Source organism: Haliotis asinina, chromosome 15 (genome assembly GCF_037392515.1).
Source record: "Haliotis asinina isolate JCU_RB_2024 chromosome 15, JCU_Hal_asi_v2, whole genome shotgun sequence".
Classification (NCBI taxonomy): domain Eukaryota; kingdom Metazoa; phylum Mollusca; class Gastropoda; order Lepetellida; family Haliotidae; genus Haliotis; species Haliotis asinina.
In genome coordinates, this window is record NC_090294.1 from 23,145,227 (window position 1) to 23,148,963 (window position 3,737).

Sequence of the window (3,737 nt, forward strand, 5' to 3'; positions counted from 1 at the left end):
TTTGTCCATGTGTAGCGTTGTGTCGGTCGAGCTCGGCTCCTGATCAGGAAATGTCACCAGACAAGCCTGAGAACTAAATCCCACCTGCTCATTTCCGTATTATCGACCGCACAATCTTTCAGCTATCACCAATCCGTTTGAACCATGGAGAATCCATTTTGAGGGTGTGACGTCATCAATACGTGTGTACGTACACACTCTTGCCAATGCCCGGTGTTGCTATCTGCTAGTATATCTCTTGCTCTCGCCGTTCGTTCATTTCCTGACCAACACTGCCTTGGAGATTCCTCCGGGAATGATTAAACGTGTGAATGGAGTAAGGGTGCGTTATGTGGTTTGCAGACAACGATATTGGAAAAGTTTTGCTCTCTTAAACGAGTTTTAATTCGCTCTTGCTTTGGGGAGCAAATATTTGATACAGTTAGTCGGACGAACTTTTCAATTCTCGGCTGCCACGGAATCGGACCCCGAGGGTACCAATGGCCCGAGTTAGTCATTCCGAAACTGGATTACTTGAGAAAATATTGGAATCAGACGAAGTTCGCCATAGTTGACGGATCTTAGCCTGGAACGTTAACAGGTGTCATACTGGATTAACTAATCTGGAATCGGTTAGAGACAGTACATACTGACTGGATACATAGACGTGATCATATTAGTCACAGCGATGATTCTAGAATCGGTTTTTAAGTCTGGATTGTGGCGTGTGCAAGCAGACGACAGTTGAGATGATGAGATGTTTCGAAGGGGCTATTGCCGATGTTATCTGTGTTTCAATTGAATTAACAGACGGGACAATCGCTCTGTCCGCTACCAATTTCCCCTTTTGATGATGTTCGGGGTGCTCTTGATTTGATTATTGTGGGACCATGCCTTTCACTTGCTCAAAACACCGCAGGATAACGCTCGAGATTAAACTGAAGATTGAGTTTCTCCGATCAATTGTTGGTCTTTCAAGGGCGGATCTGGAGGTAACCTTATAGAATCTTCCCAATAAAGATCTACAAAACTGTCCGTTTACCCTGTCAGCTGTGCACAACCTTCACAGTAGTCCGGTAAACATGGCGACCACGTGCGACGATACAGTGCCTCCCTTGACCACCCCGTCCACCCCAGAGGCAACCAACACCCCATCCGTCACCCCTGAGACCCCTGTGTCACCCCTTACTCCCCTGACCCCCCTGACCCCCCTGACCCCCCTCTCGACTCTCACGCCCAGTACCCCGGGGGCATGTTTTGATTGTGGTCATCTGCTGCCAGTACTGGACACGGCTAAGGTTACTCCTTTAACAATCGAGGTGGATCCAAAGATAACGGCGGCTGCGGACATGGGAAGGTAGGCGATAGTGTTGTCACTTAGCTTTAAGGCTTCTTGTATGAATATCTTATATTGCTTATGAACATTTAAATAATCTAAATCTTTAAAAATGCATACCAAAGATTTACCTGGGTAGATAAAGGTTATATCTAAGATCACTGCACCTGTGAAAATACTAAGCTGTGAAGACACATGCTAAAGGCACAGCGTTTTGTATTATAAAAGAAGCATTAGTTTGGCATCCAGGGTTATACTATTTAACTGTCAAGAGGCTTGTTAAAAGGCTCACCGTTTTCTTATCTATGGAATAAGCAATGGAAGTGTATTATATCAAGGAGCCTTACTTTGGCTTTCAGGGCTATGATACTATTGGATCTTTTAAAACGAATCCGGGTGTCAACAGATTGACGGCGTCGGCTGAGAATATATTGTCAACTTTTGATGCAACGAATACCAGCTATGCCGAGCCATATTTTAACCTCCGGTCACTGCTAACAAAGGCATGTTCACACGCCCATTTGAACAAGTCGTATATACACCACATGGATCCACCATACGTTACACTACGTTTGTTTATTGGAACTGGCTCCTGGGGTTATGGACCTGTGGTGTACTGATATTATCTTAAGGTCCGTTGGATGTAGTTATTGTGCCGCCTTTGTCCTCAAGGTTAGGAGTCCCGAAACCTTTGAAATTGATTCAGAGGTAACACGAAGGCTGGACAGTCCATGTGGCTGCTGTACGTCTGTTGTTATTGCTGCGGCGCACCTGTCTTCATTATTACCACATGATGTTATGGCCATCACATCCGAACCGGTCAGTCAATACAACTGTCCACTGTTACGTGCCACCATTGACCAAGCCCGTGCAATGGCTAATGAACGGATTACGTGTAATTTCCTTGTATTGTTCTTTTCAGCTTTATCTTCTGTTTCAGAAATTGTGGTAAATTTCATAAACGTATGAAACATGCTTTAATGTTGAATGGTTATGTTGAAGAATCTGTATTTGAGCTATGTTTAAATCGGGTATGGATGGCTATTTCAAAGATCGGTAGTTGAGTTATGTTTAAATCAGGTACGGATGACTGCTTTGAAGGGTCTGTGGTTGAGTTATGTTTAAATCAGGTACGTATGCTTCGAAAGCTTGCTATCATTTAGACATCAGAGTTTGGACATTGATCGAGTGATAAGAAATTGATGAGGTCTTAAGTGGAGATGAGCATGTTCACCATATGACGAAAGGTCGAGGAACATGTGTCAACATTGCCCGATATACTCACGCAGTCTGAAGTAGAAATCAACCCATGTTGGGAAGGCGATGTTTGTAGACAGAATCAGAGACAAAATATTTGCATTTCATTTACGTTAACATTGCAAAATCAAGCAGTTCAATGTATTTCTTATAGACACATGAGTATGAAACGATGTGTACCGCGTTTCGGCTGTCAAACGTCTATCCTTGTATGTATCTGAATAATCGACAGCAGTATCGATTTTAATGCTTGATATTTTAAGAACATTATACTTTCAGACATTGTACACAAGCCACATGAAGGCTTGTCTGTCATGACTCTCCCACGCTCATAACGTCTTCAGACGGCATGATCTCAGACTTTCGACTCTTCGTACGCTTTTGAATAAAAAAGATCCCACGGCGTTTTTATCACAGCTATCCGTTTCTAATTCGCAATCACTTTTGGTATTTTATTTCTATATTTTCTGTTATTCGTTACGGATTTTATTTTGATTTATCTTACACACATCTCCCGTCTCGGGTACAAGAAAAATAGTAGAGTTTGTATTGATTTTGAACTGTCGCTGGGCATGGTGTGAAACCAGCAGTTCACCGTTGTTACTTCTGCTTGGGTGGTACTGGCTTTGAACATACTTTACTTCTAAATTAATTTCACAGCATTGACGAGAGCACCATGGCCTAGGACACCGATAGAATTGAGGACTTTTGAAATTAGCATCAGTCTTTACGAGTGCCGTAGTTTGAACGACCAGAGCTGGACAATGAAATGACATGCAACTGGTTTAAAAAATACCATTCTGGTGCATGCGGAAGGAGGTTTCATTCAGTGCCCTCAAATGGATGCATTTCCATCTTACCCTCAAATGCCTTGATTAAATGTTTTTTCTGTGTTTGTCATTTGGGTATTTGTATCGAAAGATAGATGAACAGGAAGAAACATTGTCCTACAAACATTGCAGTTCCATATAAAAGAGGGAATTTAATTTGAACAATATATTAAATAAACAATGCCTGGCCATTTAAACGGAATGTTAAATAGGAAAGCGTATCTTACATTTATAAAGTTTTTATTATCATATTACTTGAAAACATTGAAGATTGCCATATTCTTTCGTATTACCATAGCGTATTAACTACAGCAATACGAAAAACTATGAGATCA

General features: G+C 41.8%; 1 protein-coding gene across 1 annotated transcript; it reads left to right on the forward strand.

The window, feature by feature from the left end:
* Positions 1-1,061: 1,061 nt before the first annotated feature.
* LOC137264916 (integumentary mucin A.1-like) lies at positions 1,062-3,257 on the forward strand. Its single transcript, XM_067800272.1, has 2 exons — positions 1,062-1,336; positions 3,233-3,257. The coding sequence occupies exons 1-2, from the start codon at positions 1,062-1,064 to the stop codon at positions 3,255-3,257; spliced, it is 300 nt and encodes a 99-aa protein (XP_067656373.1).
* Positions 3,258-3,737: the final 480 nt, after the last annotated feature.

Excerpts from the sequence above, each read along its gene's own strand:
- LOC137264916 (XM_067800272.1), top strand. The coding sequence starts at position 1,062 with ATGGCGACCACGTGCGACGATACAGTGCCTCCCTTGACCACCCCGTCC. Across the intron at positions 1,337-3,232 it reads GCGGCTGCGGACATGGGAAG|CATTGACGAGAGCACCATGG; the intron begins GTAGGCGATAGT and ends TTAATTTCACAG.